The sequence below is a fragment of the Tiliqua scincoides genome, chromosome 2, assembly GCF_035046505.1.
Source record: "Tiliqua scincoides isolate rTilSci1 chromosome 2, rTilSci1.hap2, whole genome shotgun sequence".
Lineage (NCBI taxonomy): Eukaryota > Metazoa > Chordata > Lepidosauria > Squamata > Scincidae > Tiliqua > Tiliqua scincoides.
In genome coordinates this window covers 152,351,761-152,377,361 of record NC_089822.1, presented here as the reverse complement: position 1 = coordinate 152,377,361, position 25,601 = coordinate 152,351,761, and the positions used below count along the sequence as shown (strand labels likewise).

At 46.0% G+C, this 25,601-nt stretch overlaps 2 protein-coding genes across 3 annotated transcripts in view; one reads left to right on the top strand and one right to left on the bottom strand.

The window, feature by feature from the left end:
- Positions 1-2,486: 2,486 nt before the first annotated feature.
- Positions 2,487-5,866, bottom strand: SOCS3 (suppressor of cytokine signaling 3). 2 transcript variants are annotated; one of them, XM_066617245.1, is made up of 2 exons: positions 5,658-5,866; positions 2,487-4,438 (listed from the first exon to the last, which is right to left on the bottom strand). In XM_066617245.1, the coding sequence occupies exon 2, from the start codon at positions 4,369-4,371 to the stop codon at positions 3,754-3,756; it is 618 nt and encodes a 205-aa protein (XP_066473342.1). In that variant the 5' UTR covers positions 4,372-4,438; positions 5,658-5,866; the 3' UTR covers positions 2,487-3,753. The 2 variants fall into 2 exon arrangements, with proteins under 2 accessions (XP_066473342.1, XP_066473341.1); XM_066617244.1 differs by lacking the exon at positions 5,658-5,866 and adding an exon at positions 4,807-4,917.
- Positions 5,867-19,990: 14,124 nt separating this feature from the next.
- PGS1 (phosphatidylglycerophosphate synthase 1) overlaps positions 19,991-25,601 on the top strand; it is a 46,741-nt gene continuing 41,130 nt past the window's right edge. The window contains exon 1 of the mRNA XM_066615979.1: positions 19,991-20,279. Coding sequence (XP_066472076.1) covers positions 20,143-20,279 — 137 coding nt within the window. The 5' untranslated portion in view covers positions 19,991-20,142. The remainder of the gene's footprint in view (positions 20,280-25,601) is intronic.

The window sequence follows — 25,601 nt, the reverse complement described above, 5'->3', positions numbered from 1 at the left end:
TTCTGCCTTTCATTCAATATTTAAAGGCACACAGGAGGCATTCTAGAAACAAAGGGGATGATTCCACTCGTTTTGCCAAGGCCAAGTGTTACAGAATTCACATCAGGCTGAAATAGAGTGGAGATACGTATTTTGAGAAGTTGGTGTAATTTCTCCCCCAGACTGATTTTATAGCCTATGCTAAACATTTAGTTCCCCCCACCCCCCACTATGTCCACACCATCGGTTTCTTTCATCCATACTATTGGGTCAAATGCTGGAACACTGTGGTTCTCCCCCACCCAAAGAAGCATGTTTTACATGCTCAGAAGCCTGTTTTATTAGGAAACGGATTAATTATGAGTGTCTAAATGCTAGGACAGCTCTTCTTAGCTTCCAGTGTTCTAGTAGAATTATCACAGGATGTATGCTCATGCCCATTTATTCCCAGCATTGTGCTTTTTAAAAATCAACAATCAATCAAAATATCAGCAAACTTAAAGGATGGTGGATGTTCTGAGCAGGGATATTGCCCATGCATTGTTTTCTAAATGTTTAGAGGATTATACATGGAGCATAGTTAAAGTGATGGGGGTAGAAAGTTTTTTGCATTGGCAAATTGCCCTTTGTTTGAGACACACAGTAGACAATAAGGTGCAGGATCTTTATGCTTTCATGTACTCCCTGCACACCAGTGGCTATTCAGATAAATGATGGGGGCACAAGGAAAAAAGACATGCTGTGTACCTGTGTTGAATGCACAACCACACAAGTTAAAAAGAAAAAAAATTGTGATAAAAATGCAGGCTGACAAAATCCTGTCACAAAGGTTCAGAATAAGACTGGAAAAATGACATTTATAAAATAATGGAGATGAAGAAAAAAAATAATTAGAAAGCAGAGGAGATGGTGGGGTTAGGGGATAATGTGGAGGAGGTAGAGATTGCCAAGTAGAGGTTGCCCCTGAAACCATGGGTGCCTCAATTCCAGACAAAATAAGCTGGAAAGAGTTTCTATGGAAGATTGTACCACTACAGAGAAAGGTCTGCATTAAAAAGGATGGCTGTGCATTCACACAATCCCCACTACATTGCGTATCTATTTGCATCTGAAGAAATAATGGGGGGATGACCAGGAGGGACCCTTCTAAATGGGCCCCTCAAAAGTCATCTCTTTCATTCTCATCTCTTTAACAAATGCCAAAGTGATGAGGCAGCACCTTTCTACAAACACAGTGAGGAAGCTGACATGCAGCCAGCACGTTCTCCACCAACTTTCCATTGCCCTTGAATAGTTTGCTATGCTAAACAAGCTCTCTTAGCTTACCTTCCCAATGGTGTAGCCATAAACTACTGGGAAATGGGGCTAGACCCATTTCACCCATAATGCAAAGCTCTACTGTACATGTACCCAGAAAGAATGTAATTTTCTTGTGTACATATTTCTGAAGGGGTAGGTGATGCCTAGTTTTAAGATTGAACATCAGGCAAGAGAGGAGGGAATGCTGAGCTCTTCTCACAGCTTTGCCCCCTGCAACATGTTTCCCCAGCTGGATTCATTTTCCAGCAGGACCCCAGCTGGGAGAAAAGGGGCTGTGCAGGGGGAGGGGTTGCTGCTGGTGGGGGACATAGCCTCATGTGAAAGTTAAGCACTCCCAGCCTGCCTCCTGCCACACCACTAGAAACCATCATCATACCCCACCCCTTTACTACAACATACTATATCACAGGCCAACATACATTTTGCTTCCTTAAACCTTACACTAATTCCTGGGTATATTTGAGGTGCTGATTCCAAAAATGGCATCCGTTTTGCCCTATCAAGTCTAGTTTTAGAGATACGGCATAGCCTCTTTAGTGAATGGTTCAAGCAGCTTCCTCATGAGGAAGCCTACACCATGGCTTCCTCATGAGGAAGCTGCTTGAACCATTCACTAAAGAGGCTATGCCGTATCTCCAAAACTAGATGTGATAGGGCAAAACAGATGCCATTTTTGGAACCAGCACCCCAAATTCATATCAAACCACCATAAAGTTTGGGAAAAACTTTTCTGATGCTCAATTTTGTAGTCCTGTGTATTTGAAGACAAGGGTCTGCTGCTACCACATGTAGCTCCAGCATTTGTGCAGCCAGTTGGGCACTTTAAAACTACAGTGCACCAACAGCAGGGATGACTTCTCCCATTCAGAAGAAGAAAAAAAAGTGAACCATCTCCAAGTTGTATATTGTTTGTTTTTTTGTGGCACAGATAAGAATCTCAGTGCCAAGAATGCAAATACTGTGCTGATGAGCCACTAGCTTGTTGGATAGCACTTGGGACACTGCTGGCATCACCAACATGTAGAACACTACACCTGATCAAGATGTGTCGCTGCTTAAATCACAGCTGAACTCAGTGTAAGCTAAGCAGAAGAACTGCAGCACAGGTATTTCCTCTGCATTTCCCCCCCCCCCTGCTATTAATATGATGTCAGAAGGGACAAGGGAGAGAAGAGAAGAGTCAAGCATTTCATTTAAAAAATAGTGCCCTTTATTATAAATTAATGATTTTTTTTTCAAAATCTTTGAATATAAATATAAATAGATGTGCAAAGTTTTCTTCCATGTTTTGATTTTTTTGGTTGAATCTTCAAGCATGTCTAACAGCCTGCAAGGCTGAAGGATGGAATCTTTATAAAAGACAGAATGATTTTAGGCAGGTCTGTAAACATTTCTTCCTGTAAAAACAATACCTCATCTGCCCTTCTAAAACCCTGATAATGGAAAAAAATAAAATGAACACACAAAATTTTGGTTACAGTTAAAAGATAAAGAGTTCTAGGTATTTCTGTTGTTGCTACATTCCTGTATGTTTCAGTTATTCAGTGCGATTAGGGCCCAAATAAATCCACACCTCTGTTGTAGATGAGAGACCATTCTTTGAGGAGCTGAAAACTCAAGAATGAAGGCAAGAGATTATCAGTCCAGGAAGAGAAGGCAAGGTGGAACAGCAGCTAGACCCTTTGTCATCCATTGTGGTGTTCCTAAAAGCAGTGATGTGACTTCTCAGGAGGACATCTAACTTTGCTTGAATAAGGACCCAGAGAGTGAATTGCAATTCCCCCATCTGATGTGTAGTAACCCAGTCCATGGGATACGAGGATGTGGATTTTTTTTTTTCTTATTTTAAAGGCTTAGTCTCATGAAGAGATGTGTGGCAGCATCCACAGAGGAAGAGGTTTGGGATGAAAATAAGATTATGCCCCTCCAGGAGGTTAAGAGAGGTAAAGGTTAATAATAATTTTTTTAAAAAAGACTTCCCCTTAAAACTGAGGAAAATCAATCTTCAGGCACTAGCTGGATTCCAGTGCATTTATTCCATTGTCTGTAGAATGGTTTTGGTCAGAGGTTATTTGAGGTGATCTGGGCCAGTGCGGAGCAAGGAGCTCTTTGTAAATGGTCCATAGGTTAGAGAAGTTTGCAAACCATTCTATTACACCCAGCAAAAGCCCAAACAGACACAGTCCTTACTGGGCTGGAGCAAGGAAGGACAACTGTATCAAGAAGGAGCAGCAGCCTGTTCCATTGTCCAGCAGCATCAGTCTCTTGCACAAAACACCCCTGGTCAAGCATAGACACCAGTGAGATGGTCTCCGTGCTGCTCCTCCAGGTGCCAGACCTCATCCTCTCTCTTATTCCAAATGCCACATAAAGGTTTGGCATTGCCCTGTAAACTCCTTCGTGGTTTGCCCCTCTCCTGCTTTTGTGCTTGTATTGTGCGCTGTGCCACTCAAATTAGACAGGTGCATCATACTGGTCCAGGAACTCTTTGATGGGACCTGGTAGGTGGGTCATTTTTTCATATGAATCCAAGTGTCCATTGACTGTCTTGCGGCACAAATGCTGCAGGGTGGACACACTGGAGGAGAGAGGGCGGCTCAGGACCAAAGGGATCTTCTCTCCACCTGAGTAGATGTAGTAGGCACGTTTGGGGTGCGATGCATCCCCTGGGTGTTGCTCAGGAATAGGCATGTAGTGATGGACGAGCTTCAGGACACAGTCAAAGCGAGGCACTGGCTGGCTGCTGTGGGGGTCGCTCTGGAGCGAGAAGCTGCCCCCTTCGCACCGGATGCGCAGGTTTTTGGTGCCAGACTCCGTCTTGACACTGAGGGTGAAGAAGTGGCGCTGGTCGGAGCTGTCTCGGATGAGGAAGGTACCAGTGGGCTCGGCGCTCAGCAGCAGGTTGGCTTGCCCACCCGTGACGGTGCTCCAGTAGAAGCCGCTCTCCTGCAGCTTGCGCACAGCGTTCACCACCAGCTGGTATTCGCTCTTGGAGCTGAATGTCTTGAGGCGCAGGCTGGTGTCCAGCGGGTGGCTCATCCCGGCGCTGGGAAACTTGCTGTGGGTGACCATGGCGCAGGGAGCCAGCTTTCCAAGCAATCTGGGCTGCTGCGGGGTGCAGCGGCTGCTGGAATTGGACCTAGAAAACCGAGAGGAGGAGGAGAAGGTGTTAGACAAAGGGCATCTCTCTTCCAGCTCTGCAGGGCCCATCCCACGGCATCTTCCCCAAGCACACGGGGAAGCACCTCTTTGGAAACCGGCGCCAAGGTACTCCCCAATGGTCACCAGGCGCCAAGCCAGGGGGTGCCCCCTCCCGCTATGCCCTTTCAGGGGCGCCCCGCGGTGCCCCGGGCTCCTCCGGCTCGCTGTGCCTTCTCCCCCGCGCTGCGCTCCATGCGCTCCTGGAGGGCACGGCGCCCGATCCTGTCAAGGGCTTTCAGGAGCCGGGGAGCTGGCCAGCGAGCTCTGCCACCTTGGAGCAGAGCAGAGCCGGCGGTGGTTGGTTACCTGGGGAAGCGGGAGGAGGCGAGGAGAACCGAGGCGGCCGCTGCTGCTGCGGGGAACGCGCGGCTGGTAGGGAGGCTGCGCCGAAGACTGTGCACCCTGGCGCGCCCGACTTGTCCTAATAGCAGAGCGCCAGAGCCCCTGCCGGTGGCTTTTATAAAGCATCCGAGTGCCCCGCCTTCAGGTTCCTGGAACTGGGCTTCTTCTTGTAACGCTCCCGCCCCGCCCCGGCCGGGAGGGCGAGCGCGCCCCAGGCAGCCAGCCAGCCAGCCAGGCAGCGGCCAGCCCATTCCGGGCAGCGAGGCGGCCTCCCCTCCCCTCCCCCCCGTCCTGGCCGCTTTTCAGCCCACCGCTTGCTTTAAGGAACTGGAGGGAGGAGGAGGAGGAGGCCTTGGAGTCACGTCTCCCCTGAGCCGCCCTTGGGCAACGGGGGGAGTCTGCGGGCGCCGGGGGAAGGAGGCGTGGACGCACGAGGGGCGCAAGGTTTGCAAGGGGCGCGCACAGCCCAGCACCACGCATCTGCGCCAAGGGAGGGCAGGCAGAGGCCCCCAGTCCTGGGGGCAGGAGCAGCCGCTCTCCACTTCGCCAGCGGGAGACCCTCCCCGCTGACAGATGGCACCAGAGAGACGTGGCCCCCCAGCATGGGATGGGGATGGTGGCACCCACGCCGCGCGCCACCTGAAGAGGCTGCCATGGGGAGGGAGAAGCGCCCCGGGCGGAAGAATCACGCAGCCTCCCTGCGGAACAGGAGGGTTCCCCCTGTGGAAGGGACCTGGAGTACCGTTCAAGACTCACTGCACCGCCCCCTCCCCTCCCCTCCCCAAGAACAAAAAGGGATCCTGGCTCTTACTCACTCCTGATTTTGCTGCGACCACAGCGGGCTTTGCAGGCCTTCCAGTCACTGCTTTGACTTTCTTAGAAAACACCCGTCATTTACACATCGTGCCCAGTTTTCCAAACTCCTGCAGCCCCCCTCCCCCTCCCCGGGTTCCTCTTTCATATTCCGCGAAACCCAGGGAAAGCAGAGAAGCGGAGGGGCCTGGCAGTGGGCTCTAGAGGGCGCCCTTCCTGCCGTGGCCGGGACGGAGCAGTGACGTTCGCAGCGCCTGCCTTATGCAAAGCAAGGGCTTGTCAGGTCACTACGCTGACACGATTTGCAGCAAGAGACCGAACCTTGCTGGCAGTGACGCAGTCATCCAGTCATAGATCCTTTTGGGGGCATTTGTGTTCTGCAAACCAGCTGCTCCTGGGAATGGCACACAAAAAAGAGCTGTTCCTCCTGGGGTTGTTTGGTTTCGTTTGGACCTGGGGCTGTGAGTCTCCACAGGTTTCTTGAAGGAAGAGCTGCAAATAATGTGCCCATCTCTGTGTGCCTAAATTAAATGTAAATTTTCCATATTTGCATGGCTAAAAGTTCTAATACCAGCAGCAGCATGTTCCAAGTTAATGCTTGACACTATCAGTAGGCCAGGGGTGCAGCATGGCTGGGCCCCTAGGCTCTCAGGTGTTTTATTCCCCCACCCCCAAACGTTTCAGGAAAGCAATTCAACAGGGCTGCAGGAAGCCCTGGTCAGCCAGGGAGGAAGGGGTGTGCCAGCAGGCAGCTCATGGGTCTGGCGCTGCAGAGACTCCTGGTCAGCTGATGAGGTTGTGCCACCTGCCTCTGGGAGCTGGGCTGCCTAGTGCACAGGCTCCACTCGGCCCCAGCGCGCACTGAACACACTCATCCTGTGATGTCAACTCCACCCTCCCACGGAAGCAGGGCAGGGCACTGCCACTTGGCCCCGGCCTGCTGACCATTTCTGGTGCTGCAGGCTGAACAGGTCCTCATGAGTGCATTGCCGAAGCTTGGCTCCCTGTGGCCAGGGCCGTCTGCTTTGAGCTATAGGGCACAGCTTGGGTCTTGTGCCCCAACATCATAGCGGGTAAATTGATGGGTCCCTAGTCCCTGTGCGGCCCCTAAACTTCAGCCTAATCAGCCTAATTATAATATGACCCTGGGTGCAGCTCAGAGAGGGAGAGCATCTGCTTTGTGTGTGGAAGGTCCCAGTTTCATTCTGTAGGTATGGCTGGGAAAAGCCTTTGGCTAATCCTTGGTGGAGAGCTGTTGGTAGTTGGTGTTGAATGACAATGCTGAGCCTCACACAAGGTCTGTAGCAAATGGGAGAATTAGCTTTAGAATTAAACAGCATTATATGTCTCTGGATAGAAATGGCAGAAGATTAATTTGAAAACAGCAAATTGATCAGTTCTTTTACTACAACAAGCAGCTGCAATTGTATCCTTTGATGTTTTCCATTTACCCCTAACATCTTCAGCAGTATAACTGGAATAAACTTTCCCTCTTGCTAACTCACCCATGTATTTGCAAAGCAACCTCAGATATACAGTACAGAGAAATGTATTTGGACAAGGAGCTAAAGCATACAGGGGAATCCTCTCTCCTTAGGTAGTTCCTTGTGTGGCTGTCACTCAGAAGGCATTTCCCAGACTCCAGATCAAGAGGAAATGCAAGCCTAAGCATTTGCCCTGGAGAAGGTGGCCCTGCCTCTGTCCCACCTCCCACATTTAGCATTTTGTAGTGCTTGGCAGGGTGTCCCTGGACCATGTTAAGATTTGAGGTTTAATTGTCCACAGAGCTCTGAGATTTTTTTTCCCAAGGGCTGCATTCCATCCTATCCTCATTTGCCCTTCCCAGAAGAGCTGCAGGGAAGAAAGACAAACCCAGGCTGAAACATTTGGGAACAAGAAGGGCGAGAACCTCTCCCCCTTCCTAGGCTTGATTCAGTGCCTGAGGGCTTTGGGAGGAAACAGGTCAGGTTACTGTATTAACCAATGAATGGACATGCAGCAGCAGCAGCTCTTCAGGGAAGGAGGAGTTGGTGTAGCAAGACAAACAGGAGTTTGAGGAAGCCTTCTTAGTAAAATTACTGGCTTCCTTTGCTGGAGTTTCTCCACTGTGTAAGAAATATCATGTGTGGGCTGGAGCAGCAGGGCAGGGTATGGACTGGGGGAAGGCAAAAGTCTTTTGTGCAGTAGTTGTGTAAGAACTGTTTAACACTTGTTAAGCAATTGTGTGTACTATTTAGCAATTAGTGTTACTGTGTAACACTAAACAAGCAATTGTGTTTGCTGCCACTAGCCTAGTTTTCCCTACAAGAAACACTAAAGTGTGAACAGCTTCATGTACCCCTAATACTTGGAAACATGCCCCAGGAAACCCTGTTGAATCAACTTAGCATTTGTATACTGTTTTTCAAAGCCCTTCACATGTATTGTTATAATCCTTGCCCAAATCCTGTGTTATCTCCATATTGCAGATGGGATAGGTGAGAGACTGAGGCTGAGGGGAAGTGGCCACCTAGGAAGTTAATAGCAGACTGGGGATTTCCTGATTTGTGCTGGAGTTTCTTAGCAGCTATGCTGCACCTGCTCTGCACTGGTGCTTACCGGTATATACTGTATATATTTATATATTTACTGCAGGAAACACTGGAGGAACAGTGGTGTAGCTGAAGCAAACATGAATGCCATGGAAAGCTGAAGCAGCCCTTAGAGCCTTTTTAAAGGATCTTAATAGCCCCCCACCAAAAAGTGCAGCTGTACCTTATTTGCTGTATGAGATTTGATCTGGATGTCATTTTCAAGGTAGCCCTTCTTTATATTTTTGTAGCATTCAATCTGCTGTTAAAAATGTGATCCTTATGCTACTGCAAGTGCTTTTGGGGATTGCACGTATCATGGCCACCTATGGGATAGTTTCAGTGGCATCCTCACTCAGTGAAGAACAGCACAGCCTTTCTCCAAAAATCTCTGATTTTCATTTATTTATGATCTCATTCCTTAGAGACTGTGTGCTTTCTCAACATGCCATTGCACCTCTGGAACATCCATCTCTTGCACGTTGAAGAATAAGCCACGAGGCTATCCCTTCTCCCACTGGAGGGCATAATCACAAGCCTCTTCCTCAGAGAATGCCATGCCTCAGAGGCCACCACACATTTATTCATGAGACGAAGCTTTAAACAAGATTTACCTTCAATGACCTGTCACCATTTCCGTACTTGCTTATACGTAAAATTGATCTGATGGCTGCACGTTTCTCCATTGTGCAAAAGCCATGTTGAAATGTTCTTTTAAGTTCTGTCACTTTTTGCAGTACGGCTACCATGTCATATCATCCATTCTATGAGGATGGAATATTATGCCATTTAGTGATGGCTTAAGTATAATGCTAATAATAGACACCTGTGTGTGTGTGTACACGTACCTGCATGAGTGTACGTGCGGTATGCACACACACACACTCGTGCACGTATTATGCTCAGGAAACGCCCATAATGGCCACCTCTGTTTCTTCTTATGCAGGGAAGAAGGAATAAGATGGCACATGCTTGCTTGCTCTCTCTTTCTCTCCCTCCCTCCATGTGCTGGCTGGTATGGATTGACCTGTATGAGTCCTGGTCAGGTCTTCTTGCCAGGTCTGGAATTTTGCAGTCCCTGCTGTCACTTTCTCACCTGGTTTCTTCTTGCCAGTGGAGAGATGGTAGCAGATTTATGAGATCTGAGCTTGAGAACAAGCCATGCCTGTGCTTGTGACTCTGATATGGAGAGAATGAGAGAGGGAGGAGAGGGAGAAGGAAAGAGTTTCTCTTGCCCCAGAGCAGCTGCCATAGCCAGCCAGGAATAAACACAAGCAAGCAGTTCTGGGAAGTGAAGCTGCTGCAGCAGCAGCTGCTCTGAAATGCAAACAATAAGATGCTGCCCAGAGCCCTTCCCTGGAGTAGCAGCAGAGTACAGGAACATGTGAGTGTTAAGCCAGGTGTTGCCGAGCAAGGAACAGGAAGAGAGGCCCTGCTCTGCCTGAACTCTGGCTATGAATTTCTTTTTTTAAGGAAATGAAGCCAGCAGGGTTCAAGCCTAACAGAAAGCTTCGCCTCTTAATCCCAGATGAGTGGGAGCGTTCGTACCTACCCAGTAGTGGTAGGACAGAACTCTGCATATGTTCAGTGACACTTTTGGACACTGGCAAACTTTGTTCTGGGCCTGAGCCCTGGCTATCCTGTTTTCTTCTTGAGAGTCTGTGCAGCAATATCATGTTTTCTGAAAAGCAAGTCCAGGTATCAGACTGCTCTCTTTCTTTCCAGTCTTCCCCTCTTCTTCCTTTTCTCTTCTCTCCTGAGTGCTGCTGCAAGCCAAAGCTCCAGTGCCTGCTGAGCCACCTTCCTTTTACAAGCCGCCACTCCAACACTTGCTGAATTGCCTTTTGAGACCTCCTTCCCCCTTGGGAAAGTTTCCTTGTCTTGCCTCTCCCCTGAACCCCCCAAGCCTAACTGCCTTTACCTGGGTTTGGTTCTCAGATCATATTTGCCTTTCTCTCTGCCTCTGCAACAGAAGATTGCTGTTTCTTGGCGCCTGCTATCTCTGCAATACCAGACCACCTCAGCAGATATGGACGGCTGACCTTTGGCAACTTTGATGGCCCACAAATCCCATGCTATCTTTTGTGTTGTGTGTGCAGTCAAACTGAGTACAGGTACATACTTAGTGCTTCTATTTTTTCCTCTTTTGTGTGTAATTGTGGTGCATTTTATTTTTGATTCTCCTCCCTGTTGTTATATCATTATACCTACAATAAAAGTTATCTGTTGTTCTACCTTTAACCTTGCCTCCCTCTTCTTTTCATACCACTCTACTGAATTGTGCCATTGGCCACTGCACTTGATCCTTGTGCTCACAATGGGCTTCCCCCATGTGCATGTGTTAAATGTCTGGTAACAGGTGTGCACAGGATTGTAGCCTTACTTTATTATACTTGTGCTCTGCTGTTTCTCCAAAGAATCCAGGTACTTACCTGCTGTCCCCAGGTGGTTTGTCTTCCCATCCAGATAGCTTCCAGAGCCAAACTTTTAGACAGCCCAATTCCAGGCATGTATAATCAGAATGAAGCCAGCGTAGCATTGTATATACAGTGTCAGTTCCACTAGAGAGGAAAAAAAAACACACACAAGTGTGAAAAAGGAAGTAGTATTTTCCCCAGCAGGACTAACAGCAGTTTTGTTATGGCTAAACCTAAAGCAGGTAATACAGTTGGTCACTCATGTCCCCCTATATTGTCAGGATCCACCACTTCTTACAGCTCCTACAGGAACACTCCTCCCATAGCCCAATTCAGAATGAGATCTTCCCCAATGAGATGTTCCCCAATGTGCCAGTCTGAATAATACAGGATTTGGCAGAAGACCCCTTACACTGGCATATCCTTAGATATGCTCCTGCTGCCTCTGCAATACCAGTGCAACTATGAAAAGATGCTGGTGAACATTGGACTGCTGTATCTGTTTTGCTAGCAGAATTGCACTAGTAGATCATTCTGCCCTTTAATTTTTTTACTTCTATTTGAAGCTTTTTTATTTGCAAGTTCCACTGATTTTATTGTATCTTGGGGTGTTTTCACAGCTTAATGCTGGATTAAGCAGCTAAAGTTAGGCTAGTATATAACTGCTCTGTATATCACACCACTACCTATCCATCTCCCTGCTCCTCATGACAAGTTTCTTTCAAAACCAGCTAGCCCTGGAATTCCCCTTCTTTTCTTCCTAACCCCAGTGAACCTTGGAGAGCTGTTTCATACTACCCAGAAAAGCTGGGGGGAAATGGCACCAGTGACAAAGCAAAGAGGGAAAACTCCTATTTTCACTTATATAAACTTATTGCTCCCTATTGCAGAACTGTTCATACCCAGCTTTCTGATGTTGAAACAGTTTGTGGAAGACTTAACTAATGCTATACTTAGTACGAAGATGTTTGCAGCATTCATTGGCCAACAGTTACAACTGTTACATACATGGGCTCAGCCATGAATTCCTGGGTGACATTAGGCCAGTCACTATTGGCCTCATCTATCTCACCTGGTTGTTGTGAGGACAAAAGGAGGGAAGGAACCATGTACACCACCCTGAGTTCCTTGGAGGAAGTATGGTATAAAAATGTGAAAAATAAATACATCAAAATAAAAATAGTTTTAAACTGGCATGTTACAGGACATCACACCAAGAACACTCGAAATGGAAGTTTTTGAAGGTACCTGTCATGAGCAGAGGTTAAAAACAATTTCCTGTTCTGATTGTATGAAGTCAGAATTCAATCTACAGTTTTCCTTCCAAAACCATTTGTTGTAAGTTTATAAAGTTCAGGAAGGGCAATGTGGCTTGAAATTCCCTCCCAAATGGTCAACTGAAGTGGGAAGGGAGGGTGGACGCAGCCCCAAAGTGTATATGCTCCTAGCCATTCAAGGTGGAAAGTTGGAGTGAAATGGCTAGGAGCTTGTCCTTGACTACTTTGTTTTTCCTTTTCCGTTGGCAGGAAGCTCTCCCTGTTCTAGAAGTGAAGACATACTTCCTAAGGCAGCTTGAGAAATTTATCCATTCGTAAAGTGCCCTGATCAAGGGCTGAGGGTGCTCTGAAAGGTAGGTGTTCCTGCCCCAAGCCCTTTCTGGCACTTACCTACCTTAGGGGCTGCTGCTGTGCTCTCCACCATGGAAATGTTCCTCCATTCCAAGAGTACCCTGGTGGAAAGCAGAGCAAAGCGACTTTCTAAAGTAGGTGTTTAATAGACTGATGGGGGGAAGGCATGTCTGGAGTTCACAGGCTTTTGGCATTCACAGACTCCACTTTCCTGCTTAGTCCATTAAATCAAGCGTTTGCTGTATTTCAGTCCTTCCCTATGTTCTGCTGGAGTCTCAGGGTACTGGACTTGGATTCAGAACCCAGAAGGAAGTGTCTCTTTCCCTCAAGACATTGCAGAGTGTGAGGTCCTGGAAGCCAGGGGTGGTGGCAATGGAAGAATGCCTGGATGGTCAGCATTGGGTGTCTTGGAGCCCCAGGTCAGGACCCACAAGGTCACCATGTGCCTAACATTCTGTTTTAGAAAGTGACTGCCACTACTGCCTGCCTACAGCTGCAACTCTCAAGAAAGAAATGGAAGCTTTTTGAAAATGCTGAATTTATGTCTAGCTTAGATGCCTTCTGTGTAAATGGGCAGTTCTGGAGAGGGCTTGGTAAATAATGTTCTAATCTAGAACAACTGTCATGTTAGTAGCAAATCATGGCACCTGAGAGCTACATCTATTGTAGCAGGGAATTTGGTAAGCCACACTTTACTTCCTCAAATACACTATTGTATGTTATCCCCGGCCATGGCTAGAATCGCATGTAGCTGTCGGACAGCAGAGAACCGGAAAGAGCTCAGAGTTAGTATGATTGTGTGTGAGTGTACATAAGGAGTAAGGGTCTTTAAACGAGATACAGGTCTGGTTCATTCATGAGGTCACTTCAGGCAGCAGATTTGTCGGGAGGGTGGCACTCCTCTTTGTCCACCTACTTCTGTCTACTGCTCTTCCTTCTCCTTCCATTCTCTGGATTAGAAAAAGGATAGGACAGAGAGAAAGATGAAATGGGGAGGGAAGGAGAGTGATGAGTTAGAACAGGGGTGTCCAAACCCCGGCCCGGGGGCCACTTGTGGCCCCTGGGGGCTCCCAATCATGCCCTCTGGGAGCCTCCAGTCTCCAGTGAACCACTGGCCCTCTGGAGACCTGCTGGAGCCCGTGCTGGCCCGACACAATTGCTCTCAGCATAAGGATGACTGTTCAACCTCTCACAGGAGCTGTGGGATGAGGGCTCCCTCCTCTGCTTGCTGTTTCACGTCTGTGTTGCAGCAGTGGCAGCAAAGGAAAGGCCTTTGTGCCAGGCCTTTTATAGGCCTTGAGCTATTACAAGACCTTCATTCATTCAAGTAAGTTCCATCTCTAATATATTCATTTATGTAAATTTATTCAAATTTTAAATGTAAATTAATTCTTTTTTATTCCCGGCCCCCAGCAGAGTGTCAGAGAGATGATGTGGCCCTCCTGCCAAAATGTTTGGACACCTCTGAGTCAGAACATTGGAAAGTAGGAGGAGCAGAGGATGGGACATCAGGTAAGGGGGGGCAGCATTTGGCATGCTGCCTCAGATATCCTCTTGGATTGGTTCTGACAGGATATGTATTCTTTTGGACTGGATGCCATAGGTGCAATGAAGGGAGGGACTGAGCTGGGCTTGCAAGTTGAGTTTGTTTACATGCTGAATCATACACTTGGACCCATTGCTGAGAAACTGCAAGTTATACACTAGGGTTATTGCAGAGTACTTGCCAGGGGTGGGAAAATCCAGTGGGGCTTGACTCGAGTGGAGTCTAGAGTCACCACCCCCCACGACTTGACTTGAAAAAGAGTCATAAAGGAGGCACTTTCCGAGTCACCGAGTCACCCCTTTGCAACTCTACAGGACTCCTCTGCTGCCCTGTCCCATCTGTAAAGAGGGCGGGAGGGGGTGAGAGTGAGGACAGAAGCGGCAAGAGGGAGGACGGTCATACGCAGCATCTGCGAAGCTTACCAGGACGACCCGATCCTTTGCAGCTCTGCTCAGAAGTAGTCCCACTTTAGCTAATCATTCAATGAGGCTCCCTCCTCTCACTTAACAATGGAGTTTACAGCAGTCATGCCATGCGGTTGACAAGCGTGATCACTACAAATCGCCTCCCTCTCCCTCCCTGGGCTTCTCTAGGCTACTGTAAGGCTAGAACCCCCTTGGGCTTCTCCTCCTATGTCCAATGAGCATCTGTTCCTTTCTTCCTTCCTATCAGAGAAGGGGGAAAGCCTGCTCTTGCCTCCCCCCTCCTATTCATTGCAAGAAGAACATTAACCCTTCCCTGCCTCTTGGCAGGAACTCCCTGATGCTTGCCCGGTCTGAATGCTGGCCTCACAAGGTTTTTCATTTCGTGAAAACAGTAAGCAAGCACACCCAGACACAGGGAGACTCGAGTCTGCACACGTGGGGATGGGTACCAAGTCAGGGGGTCCCTGACTCGAATGTTTTTCAGAGTCTTCGATGTACACGACTCATAAGTCAACAAGTCACCCCAAAATGCACATTTTTGCAACTCGAGCCCAAGTCACTGACTCACGTTCCCATCTCTGGTACTTGCTCTGGGTAAATTTTCTAAACCTGTGAATTCGGTCAGATATTGGGTATGGGTAATGAAGCTTCTGTGTTTGGACTTGATTTCCTTTCCCAGTGCCTGCTGGCAAAGAGTGGCAAATGAAGAAAAAACTTTCAAGCAGCTTCTGGCAACCAGCCCTGCCACCATCTGCTCAGTTGCCCTTTTTGGATACCCAAGAGCCACACATCCACTCTCATTTCCAAGTCAAAAATAAGAGGCAAGAAGCAAACAAAGCTGGTAGCTTTATGGTAGGATCAAGGAACTGTTCTAGAAACTCAGCCAGGCTTGTGGGCGATTGGAAACCAATTTGTTTACAAAAAATGCACACAGTCAGCTCCTCACAATCCACAGTTGAGTCAGCCCCTGTTGGGTAGGATCCACATCACACAAAAGGAGTTCAGACAATTCCCAATTTACTGTTAAAACAGGGAAACTCCACGAGTGCTGGTTCTTCATTCAGCCCAGCAAAAGACTCCCATTTCTGCTCTTTTCCTAAAGTCATAAGCTAGGCTGAGGGACTCTGCAGCTGAGATAGAATTACTGTATGCTTCTTTAAAAAAAAATCTAAAAGGCTAGTTCCTCATTTGCAAAATGGAGGAATACAGTTTGAAGCGCTGGGTGTTTCTTGTTTAGGTCCTTTTGTTCCAGGAAATGTCACATGGGAGAGATATGGTAAAAACCTGTTCAAAGAGAACAGAGAGTTCCAAGGAAGAGAAGACTGTTATCAAACAAATGCAGTTACTGTACTGTACCAGTGCAGATCACCTTCCCAGCTAGAGAGTGGAACAAATTGTTTGTGAATGCAAAACTCTATCATTGTCACATTGTTGGCTACTCACTTTGCCAAGATATTAGAGGCCCCTTATATCTCTATGAGAGAAAGTGAACTTGCAGGCAGCAACTTGCATGTGAATGGATGCAGCATCTATGGTTTGTGGCACAAGAGGGATCAACTGCAACACATTAGATCAGGGGTGTCCAAAGTTTTTGGCAGGAGGGCCACATCATCTCTCTGACACTGGGGGCGGGGGGGGAAAATTAATTTACATTTAAAATTTGCATAAGTTTACATAAATGAATATATTAAAGATGAACTTGTATGAATGAATAAAGGTCTTGCAATAGCTCAAGGCCTATAAAAAGCTTTGCACAAAGCAAGGCTGGCCTTTCCTTTGCTGCTGCTACTGCATCACAGATGTGAAACAACAAGCAGCGGTGGAAGCCCTCATCCCACAGCTCATGCAAGAGGTCAAACAGTCGCCCTCACAATGAGAGCAGTTGCATCGGGCCAGTGCAGGCTCCAACAAATCTCCAGAGGGCCACAGGCTCATTGGAGACTGGGGGTTCCCTGAGGGCCGTATTGAGAGGCCTTGAGGGCCACAAGTGGCTCCAGGGCCAGGGTTTGGTCACCCCTACATTAGATGCATGTAAAGGATTTGCTGTGGCCTTAGGGAACTAATCAGGGGGATCTACTGAACTGATATACAATCATAGTTGCTTGGTGTCTTAACTCTCATACTTTGCAATGACTTTTACCCCCCTCCCATCTTACAATCTTGTCACAATTTTTAAAACCAGAAGATCTATTTTAATGAGATGCAGTGATGTCCTCTGAAGTAGAAATCACTGAACCTCACACTCCATTCCATTTGATCTGGACAATGCAGAGAAAGAAAGAGCCTGACATGACTTCACTGTCAATAGATTCTATCAGGCAGGGGTCTCCAAACCCCGGCCCGGGGGTCAGATGCGGCCTGCGGCCAGCCTCTATCCAGCCTGCAGCCAGCCTCTGATTCCTTGAGAGCCTCTGGCACAGTAGACCAAACACTACCAGAGTTGTGCTTGTGGTGTAGGGGAATGGGGGTCCGTTTAAGTTTGCGCTTTGGGCTTTGTTGATGTTTGGAGAAATCCTGGACATTTGGGCCCATATATTCATTCATCTAAGATCCATCTCTAATGTATTTATTTAAATTTTATATTTAATTTTTTCCAACCCTCGACACTGTGCCAGATGTTTTATGTGGCCCTTTGGCCAAAAAGTTTAGAGACCCCTGCTATAAGGGAACAGGTCCGTAGCATACATTGTGGGGGAATAGGTTATTAACCTTTGCTTCCTCTTCAATGAACCTCTGGCTTCATCTGAAAATAAGAGAGATCCACTTATTTACCATCTTTCTATCTGAAGAAACTTTTTGGTTAAGTTACTTATTAAACCAAATGACTGAACATGTCCCTTTGCAGTCCTATACGAGAACGAGATTCTGTCTTGAAAAGTTGACCCAGAGTAGTTTTATTAGTTTAATAAATAATTTGAGAACCACAGGCATGATCACCAGTACGGTGATCCTAAACACATTCACTCTGAAATAAGTTCCGCCGACTTTAGTGGGCCTTACTGCCAAGTAAGCATGCATAACATTGCAGTCTGTAGCACAGCTGATTTCATGGGACTATCTTGGAGACAGAAGTTTAATGACTGAAAACACTGGAAGCTCCTTGCACAATTTCTGTTTTCTTAACTACAACCTTCAGGAGGCCTTTATGGAAAGTGCCCCACTCCCTATAGTTTAGTGTCCAGCTGCCAGATGCAAAAGCCACAATAGAAAACTACAGGGAGAAGCCCAACTGTGCTGTGATCTTTAAAAGGAATGCCATTGGTTTTGCTCAGATGCCCATGGGCATATACCGGAGAGATCTTCTGAGAAGTGAAGAACATCTGGGAATGGCATATCTTTTGGACAATTATTTTTGATGGTTTTTGCCTTAGGGGTGGATCACAGACATTCTGTTCATTACAACCCTAAGTCAGGATTTCCTGCCTTTCTTGGATCAGATGGTAGGTACAGACAATATAGCAACAAGTTCCAAAGCTCACTGTGAAGACAGAAGCAAAATCTGCTTTTGGTGGGAAAAAAATGTACTCGTACTCTAAGAAATCCCAGCACTCTTCTTATTTGTTTGAGAACTGATTTAGGAGATTAGTGGATTGCAAAGAACCTGATAGTTGCCAAGCACTGTGGGTGAAACTCTCTCTCCTGCCGAAAGTAAAAGGTTTTCTAATTCTTTGTGCTGGGAAGACAGCTGGGGTTCCTTAAATAACCACTGAACTCTTATGATAAATGGAAATTCAAGCTGTCATGAAGTACAGAAATATTTCAATGTGTTTTTATTTGGGGTTTAGTGCAGTCATTCCATCTTGCAAACATAAACCTTTACAAAGCCTGCAATCCTGAGCTCATTTACTTAAGACGTAAGCACCACTGAACAACAGGAGAAGTTATTCAGAATGAAATATAGGATTAAGGCTATTGATAACACAGGTTTGCTCATTAATTTGTCATTTCTAGTTTGCAAAAATATGTATTGTTTCAATGCAATTGCCCACATTCCCTGCTTAGATTTGACCCCCATTGAATACATTGTGCTGGGAAAAATGATGTGGCTGAAGCTCAGTTTCCTTGCATTGTTTCTACAAGGTGCACTGCTGTTTTATAGACTCTACCACAGCTAATATCTTATTACGCTGACCTTCTAGCTTGCATTTTCTAGCATTGAAAAGCTGCAAGATCTGTGCTTCCTTACAGTGAAATATACATGAGACTCCATACATCTATAATCTTGCACCCAATTACTTGGGAACAAGCCTCATTGAACTACGTGAAATTTACTTTTGAGTAAACTGTAATCATACACAGGATTGGGCTGTAAAAATTTAGAGACTCTTCAGAGTGCATGTATAGATTATAAATGCTAGAAAAGGTGAAGAGGCATCACTATCTTTGTAGGTTCTAGATATCCAGTGGCAAGCTCCAATAGAGGCCCAGACCCCAACTACGTTAACAACTTCCAAAGAAGTACACATAGGATCCAACTATTGAATTGTGAAATCGTTGTGGTGTTCCATTGACTGGCAAAATCATTACAAACATACAGGGTCAGTTTATAAAGACATTTTCTCCTCTGGAGCTGCCCATAGAAAGGAGAAATCAGTCTGTTGTGAAATAGTTAAAACGTAATCTGAAACATGAGTTGGGTATTTACATTCATTGAGAACACTTCTATTACTTTTCTTCTACAGGCCTTAGGGTACAATCCTAACCAACTGTCCAGCACTAGCATAGCTGTGCCAGTGTGGCATGTGCTGCATCCTGCAGTTGGGTGGCACTCATGGAGGCCTCCTCAAAGAAAGGGATTAGGGAATGTTTGTTCCCTTACCTCGGAGTTGAATTGCCCTTATATCAGTGCTGGAGAGTTGGTTAGGATTGCAGCCTTCCTTTGCTACATGGGAAACAAGTCTATCCTCCATATATATCCTCCATATCCCAGGCTTTGCACACTGGAGAGGATACTCTGTTCCAGAACCACCATTCAGAGCTCGATACCGTAGTCTTCTGAGCTCTCTCACGTCTCCAAAATATTGCAGCTCTTTCTACCTCAGGCCTCATGTCATGTCTGAATGAGTTTTTCAGTATTTAAAAGTGCAGCATGAGAGTCAGCACAGCACAACATTTCTGCATGAAACTGAGCACAGGATTTATACGTGGGGACAGGCATAAGGTGGGCAGGACAATTGCTCCTTTTGTATGGACATTGGGGTTGCAAATCTAAACCAGCCTCAGTCCCACATCTAACCTGCAATGATCGTAAGAACCTAAGAGGAGACCCGCTGGATCAGGCCAAAGGCCCATCTAGTCCAACTTCCTGTATCTCACAGTGGCCCGCCAGATGCCTCAGGGAGCACACAAGGGACCAGCATCCTGGTGACTCCCCTGCATCTGGCAATCTGAGATAGCCTCCTTCTAAAATCAGGAGGTTGCATATACCCATCATGGCTTGTAGCCTGTGATGGACTTTCCCTCCAGAAATGTGTCCAGTCCCCCTTTTAAAGGCATCCAGGCCAGATGCCACCACCACATCCTGTGGCAGGGAGTTCCACAGACTAAATGACATGCTGGGTCAAGAAACATTTCCTTTTGCCTGCCTCATTGCAGGGCTGTGGTACACTGTCTTCTCAGCCTCAGTCCACCCAAGAGTGGTTGCAAGAGTCCAGTCCCATTCCGCACGTGCAACCTGAAACTCCCGCCTTTCTCTGCTTTTGCAGGAGGCATAGCTCCCTCCCTCCCCAGGGAACACTGCAGCATGGCTTCTCCGAAGAGAACTCGGAAGTGCCCTTGCGATGCGTCTGTCTGGAGGTTTGTGTACGTCTATGGTTCCAAGCTCTGTGGTTGCGGGCGAGAAGCGGAAGCGGAATAGCCGGCACTGTCGCGTTGCCCGGAAGCGGAAGCGGTGTGGTTTCTATGGCGGCGGCGGCTGAAGCTCCAGTGCTATGGCGCAGGCTACTGGACTATCTTCCCCGAGGGAGGCCCGCCTTGGCTGCGCTCTTTGGCCGCCTCTCGGACCGTCTGTCGCGGGGTCGCGAACGTCGTGCACGCCGGTGAGTGGACGGGCGGAGAGGCGGCGCTGGCTGGGCCGCCGTGAAGCGCTTGGCAGTGCGCGGCGCCGGGTCAGGGGCAGCTGCAGTGGAAGGGCCCTCCGCCTCGCCTCGCCTCCTCTTCCCCACAGCCAGCGCGCAGTGGGTCACCTCCCCGTCTCTGGTCCAGGAGGAGCAGCTGGGTCCGGCTGCAGTCCTGCCCTCGCTTACCTGGGAGACTGCAATGGGCCTTGTCTCTGAGTAGACATGCATAGGTTGGGCTCTTTGAGCTCAAGCCTATGCATGTCTACTCAGAAGCAAGCCCCATCCTAGTCAATGGGGCTTCCTCCCAGGAAGGTGTGGCTGGGACTGCAGCCCCAGAGCCCCATCCTAGGCATGTCTCCTCAGAAGTCAGTCCCATTAGAGTCCTCCCAGGAGAGTGTGGATAGTGCTGGGTTGTAAGGAAGTAGCTAAGGGCCGAATGCTATCCAACTTTCCAGCACCAGTGCAGCCCTGAGGTAAGAGGACAAATGTTTCCTTACCTTGAGGAGACCTCTGTTGGCAGCACCCTCGTCCCAGAATGCAGTACACACTCTGGTGACACAGCTGCATGGATGCTGTAAAGTTGGACAGGATTGGGTCCTAAGCCTGATTACATACTTGGTTCTTTTTCTGAGTGCTATGTGTAGTGGAGGTGGGGAACAATTGCTCCGCATCTACTTTCACTGCTGCGGGTAGCCCTGCTGCAGGTTGCACTGGGCTCCCTGCAGCCCCAGGAGGCTGCAGGGGTTTGGGTACGTGTACCCAAGCCCCTGCAGCCCCCCTGAGCGGCAGGATCCTGGGGATTGCCTCCTCTTTGCCTCCAGGCTGCCCCCACCCCTTAAGGGGGCAGGGGCCAGGGCCTGCAGGCTGGGGTGTCGCGACACCCCAGTTTGAAAAGCCCTGATATATAGTAAGTTCTCGTTATCCACTAGAGTTAGGTTCCTGAAAACATTAATGGATAGTGAATTCTTGGATAACAGACCATTGATCCTAAATGTTAGGTACAGGCAGTACCTTGGGGTGGAAGGGGTACCTTCAGAAGAATCCAGCAGTGAACCACAGAAAATCAGAAGAGTGCAGCAGGAAGTGCCAAAATATCTCTGAATACTGCAGAGACCTTGCAGAGACTGCAGGGACCTTCAGAATGGCATCTGCAACCAGCACAGACCCCTTTAAAATGATCAGCAGAAGCTTCCACTGGCCATTTTAAAGGGGTTCGCGCTAGTCACAGGCACTATTTGCCTGTCCCGGAGACGGGACTTGGAAAATCAGTACAAGAGGAACCAGAAGGGAAAGATTGGAAACAGACTGTGCAAGACAACACAGAAAAGCAGTTGGTAATGGTACAGCAACTAACAAACCAGTCTGTACAAACTCAAGCTAGTGTGGATGCTTTAACTAAATGATTAGATAATCTTACTGGACAGCTGATGGAGGTGAAAATTATATCAGAAGAAAATAAACAAAAGATTGAGAGACTGGGACAAAAGATAAGAAAAGATCAAGCTAAAATATTGGAGATAGAAGAAAATCAGCATGATGCGGAGACAATGTTAATGGAAATTCAGATGGATAGTGCAGCTGGAGTGGTGAGGATACAAAATATACCTGAGGAGAAAGGAGAAGATACATCGTGACGGATTGTCAGATTAATATCAGAATGGATTGATACACTCCATGTATCAATCCTCGATGGAGGAGATATCTAAAGAATTGGACTCAGTGAGAAGAGTGAGCACTTCTTATCTGAGAAAACATGAATTACCAAGAGAAATCCATGTGAAATTCATCAGAACCTTTTACAGAGTTAAATTATTGAAGGCCTCACAGGAAAAGGAATGGACAGTGGATGATAATAAAATCAACATTTTGAGACATGTTCCATGGACAGTGAGGAAGAAGAGAAAAGAATATGAAAACCTGACAAAATTTTTAAGAGAAAAGCAAATACCATACAGATGGCTTTCTCTGGAAGGTATTTTTTTTCAGTATCAGACACAGAGATATAACATAAATTCAACAATTAAAGCAGCAAACTTCTTGAGTACAGTGATGAAAGATGAGATAAGAAAGGAAGAAAAGGAGGAAGAGAAATCAAGAAGAAAAGAATTAGAAGAATATAGACCAGAAATGGAGCTGGATGCAAAGAAATCAGATGATTTAGGAACAGCAGATGAATCAGAGAGGGAAGAACCTAGAGGAGCGAGTAAGAGGCGCTCACCAATAGCAACAAGAAAAAGGCAAAAAGAGAGGAAGACCAGTAAAAAGAAACGTGATGACTAAATGAATAGGGCATTGTTGGTGAATAAAAAATTAGAAGTTTTTGTGGCTTGAGATGAAAAAAAGTGTTGCTATTTATGTTAAAGAAAGATTGAGAACAAAATTAATATATGCATTATAAGATGGACTGTTGGATTTTGAGATGTAAGAAGAAACAGTAAAACAATGCATGCTAAAATGGGCGTAAAATATAGGCCATAATATCACAATAGATCAATGGGAACAGATTTGGAAGCATAATAAAAAAAATTTACTAGAGCAACAAATTTTATACTATTTTAGATATAGATAAAGAAAATGATGTATATTTAGTTATTACAATTTTAATTGTAGTGAGGATCTTATATGTTAATGGAAGGATTCTAAAATATTAATGAAAAATGAATTAATAGAAAATAATGAATGTGACGGAAATGGATGGACTTTTAGAAGTTTTGGATTAACAGTGAAAACCAACACAAATTGAGCAAGGGAAAAAACCCTTTTATGCTTGGTTGAAAATTAATGCTAACATGTAATTTGACTTTTTTTCTCACTGCTTGTTCTTTTTTATTTGCTCTGGTTTTGTTTATATAGCTTTAATTTTGTTTGTCTTGTATGATTTTTATTTGTAAATTTTAAATTGCAAAGGGATATCTTTGGAGTAGCAATAGCTAAGTGTAAACATATAATGAATGCACATGGGTTGTGAGTGAAACCTTGCACTGTTATGATTCTTTTCCTCCCCCACTTCCATGTGTTAGTTTATACTGAGACTGTCTGAAGTGGGCTATTGGCTTATGCTGGGTTACATTTTCATGCACTATGAATTACGTGTATGAGAAACATGGTCCATCTTATGAGTCTATGATTGTTCTGAAAATACTCAACATGTATACTTGAAGAATCTATGACTGTTCTGAAAATATTCAACATGTATACTTGAAGAATCCTGAACATGTTCGTTTTTTTATCTTATTGCTTCATTTATGCATTGTGCTCTCCTGGTCAAATTAATTTTAGTGGGCATGTTGTTAAAACTGTGAATAAGTAGCAATGACAAGAAAAATATCTGCTCATAAGATCCAATTGACCTCCTGCTTCCTGTCTGCTGTGACAGTGAACTGTCATGTGTATCTTGGGGCTCTGTGGAAAGGAAGAAATGAGATTATCATGAAAGCAGTGGTTTCTTCCTCTGACAATTCTCAGAGTTGATTTTTTTTAAAATTTTTGAAGGTTCTTGGTTTTTATCCTTTGACTAATCTAGGACTCCTAGAATCTCTGTTTACAATCGGCAAAATTCAGTTTTCTGTAATAATTTGTATGTCTTTTGAATCGTCTCCAGTTTGAATCCTTTTCCTTTAAATAAGGCCCTCTTAGTACAATTGGCCACAAAAAGGAATTGAAGGGAGCTAACCAAGGTGTATAAATTTGGAGCTAATTTGCAAGGGAGCCAGCTTTACAAGCTCAACGGTAAACTGAAAGTAAGCAGGTGAGTGAAGCATCTGAACAGCAGGATGGGGAAACCAGGGTACAAACATCATCACCTTGATGCTTCTGTAGTGTTCAGCATCTTCCAGGAACTGCTGAGTCATTCAGAAGCAGTTGCCATTGTTGTTGACCTTTTTTGGACTCATAAAGGCCTTGGCTTTGAGGCAGGTGATTGAATCATGAAACACACCTGATTTTCAAGAGTGGGATAGTTAAAACCTCAGATGTCACAAACCTTCCCCAAATATTCAGTCCCACCACACAACATCTTTGTGCATTTGCCCTGATCAGACATCAAGAACCTCTGATGCTTTTGATGGAAGTCACACGCGCCCAACTGGACATGTGTGCAAAGATCAAACCTGAACTAGCATGGGTATATTAGCTCGAGTGGTTTGTTTTATTTTCAGCCTGTTTTTTAATCTTTGTCTTTTCCCCAACATATTCCACCTTAACTGTCCATACTTCAGCTGCCTTTTGTCTTTTATTTTATGCCTTTTCTCATTTTTATCCTTTTACTGAAAGTTTTTTTTATTGTTACTGTTCAAACTGCTTGGTTTCTGTTCACTCTGTCCTGTCATAGTTAGGCCACCAGCCTTTGCTATAGTTGAGCTTTTAAGAAAGCGCCAAGAATTTTAAGACTTTCCCTTCTTTTGGGAAGGAGGTTTCTCCAAGACAGCCTCTTACTAATTGGTTTTCTTTGGTCTTGGGTGGTATCAGCAAGAACTGCTGTCCAAGTTTATACTTAGTTTCAAAGTAAGATGGGATAGAAGTAGGTACTGATTGTTAAGACTGTGCCTGACTTTCTAACTTCACAAATGGTCAACCCATCTCTGTCCAGAAGAGGTTGCAATGGGAACCATGGGCTGATTAGGCTCTCAGTAACAAAGGTGGATCTATAAGTACTCACTCACCTGAATGGGAACAGTGCAGCCTATCCAGAACAGGCTAAATATCACCTTTCTGCGGCTAAACCACCGTGTTTCCATCTTGTCAACACTAAACTTTATTTTATTGGCAGCCATTCAGACTATTACTGATCCCAGAAAGCAGTTCAGCATTTCTTCTGCCTCACCCATTGTGTGTCTGATAAACTGGCCTAAGGGCAAACTGATGTCCATCTCTCAAACAGCTGTTTCTGGGACCCTAGTCCCTGTCTACCTGAAGATTTTAAGACACTTCAGTGACACTATTAATATTGTTTAATTGTTTTTGCAGTGAGAGTAAGCACACATTCACCTGCATTATACTTGATGACTCATGTGTATGTACTCCACACAGTCTCTCTTCATGTGGTTGTGCATTTATTTGTTTTTGCTCCAGTCATTTTCCCCATGGATTCTGTTCCCTCCTTTTACTGTGGATTATCGCTTTGGTCTGCATGTACTGTACTTTCCATCCATCAGAATCTGTTATTATCTTTTGAGACTGTTTGTTCTGCAGTGTTGTCCTGAGGCTTGGTAAGTGCAACAACTGCAGTGTCCCTTTGATATAGCTATTCTGTAGTTCATAGCTATATAGGAAATTGACAAGTGACAGTCTCACTGCAGTAGG